The 1972-nt window shown below is 45.8% G+C and overlaps 1 protein-coding gene across 1 annotated transcript; it reads left to right on the forward strand.

Annotated features, from left to right (window-relative positions):
* The first annotated feature begins 1159 nt into the window (after nt 1-1159).
* Nucleotides 1160-1459, forward strand: LOC139192013 (classical arabinogalactan protein 4-like). The gene has a single exon (XM_070813068.1). The coding sequence runs from the start codon at nt 1160-1162 to the stop codon at nt 1457-1459; it is 300 nt and encodes a 99-aa protein (XP_070669169.1).
* The last annotated feature ends 513 nt before the right edge of the window (nt 1460-1972 follow it).

Here is a 1972-nt window from a genome sequence, read left to right on the forward strand (position 1 = left end):
GGTTCGTGCATGGACCTACTCGTGGGCGCATGTGAGTACCTATCTTGGCTGGCACATGGGCTCACCTCCACCGTTATCCACAGCAGCTGTAAACACAAAAATTCTGTAATGAATGACATGAGAACATATGTACAAAGTAGATTTGTATTGATTAATTGTAGAGTTACAATCTCTGTTTACAATTTTCCTCTGATTCTGTCTTCAAATTTAATGTAGATGCGTAGGTTGTTGATCCAAGGGTCGCAATGACTTGATCTTAGACGAACGATTGAACGATTGCTTTAAGTTTTGAGCCTGAAACAATACATGGTAGTCTTTACCTCTAGGTTTATGTATGACCTATGTTTATACCATATTTAGGGCCTCGTATTTAGATCTCGTACAAATACTCGGGGGACTTAAATGTAATTATGTGATAAAGGAAGGGGCAAATATGTAATAAGTGAGGAGTCCTTATTCTATAAAAGGACCCCTCACCCTCACAATTAAGGAGGCCAATTCCTAAGGCTCCTCACCCCCTCTCAAAGCTCTCACTTTCAGAGCTCTTTCTCCATCAAATAAATAGATAATCAGTGTGGACGTACCCCAAACCTTGGGGTGAACCACGATACATCTTGTGTTATTTACATTACTTGCAGATTCACGATCGGATTTACGTTGTTCCAAGACCTCTGGTTTTGTGCATCAACATTTGGCGCCGTCTGTGGGAATCGACACGAAAAGCTATGTCGGTTCTCTCTTAATTTTTCATCTCCGTCGTGAATCTGCAAAATCATAAAAACCCAAGAAACCAAATCTCTCTTTTCTCCTCTCGGTTAGTCATGCTCAGGAACCAAAACAAAAAAAAACCCGTAGCATGTGCAGTACAGGTTTCCAAGCAAACTATGGCATGTGCAGGATAGTTTTTCAAACAAATCGTAGCATGTGTAGCTGCACATGTTGTCCCATGCGACTGGAAAAGGTGTCGGCGTCCTTCTGGGTCTCCTCAGCCCAAAATTGAAGGGAAGGTGGGCATGTATGTGTGCGAAGTTGAGAGCTCACAACAGCCTGCGCCACGTGTTGGCCAACCAAGCTCTCTTTCTCTCTCTCTCTCTAAAAATGAAGATGGGTTTTGCAGGTTTCCAAGTTTGATGGTTTTGAGTCTTTGCCCATATCATGCATGGCCCAGGCCCTAGGAGCTGCACCCACAGCCTCACCACCAACCGCCACCCCACCAACCGCTACACCGCCATCAGCCATACCAGTTCCATCACCCAACAAAACACCAATCGTGTCACCAACTCCATCACCAGTGACAGTACCAACCCCAAGTGCCTCCCCACTAGCTTTCACACCAGCTTATACGCCATCTGCTGAGTCTCCGTCGTCCCCACCTGCTCCTTCTAGCCCAAGCCCGAACTCCCCACCGGCTGAGGCTCTTCCTCCAAGTAACATCAAGAACCTCCTGACCTGCAAATAGATAAAAGGGTCGAGAGTACACGATCAAAGAAAAATATGGTCAGTGGCGCTGCAGCTGGCCAAAGTGGAGGCTACTCGAAGCTGGGGTTGTCCCACAATTCTATGTGCAGCTTCAGAGATGTCGTTGTCGTTCACAGAGCTGACAACTCGTCACCCGAGAGTAGCACACTAGGTCAGGAAATCGGGTTGTTGTCTGGGAAACCTGCGACTCGATCAGCTAGATCCAACAGTTCTGGTTCCTCTATTGCTTATCATACGCCATCATCGTCCAGAGGAATGCAATTCTGGAAGCTCTCTGGGTGTTACAAATGCCACATGATCGTTAACTCTAGCAGGTGCCCAGTTCCTAGGTCTACTATTTGTGCTTGCTTTTAGTGTGGAGAGATCTTCCCGAAGATTGAGAGTTTTAAGCATCACCAAGCAATTCACTATGCTATGAAATGTCTGGAATGTTGAGATTGAAGAAGGTTCAACAAATAGCTCCACAGCTCCAGCATCGCTTATCTCATATGTA

Source organism: Malus domestica, chromosome 15 (assembly GCF_042453785.1).
Source record: "Malus domestica chromosome 15, GDT2T_hap1".
Taxonomy (NCBI): domain Eukaryota; kingdom Viridiplantae; phylum Streptophyta; class Magnoliopsida; order Rosales; family Rosaceae; genus Malus; species Malus domestica.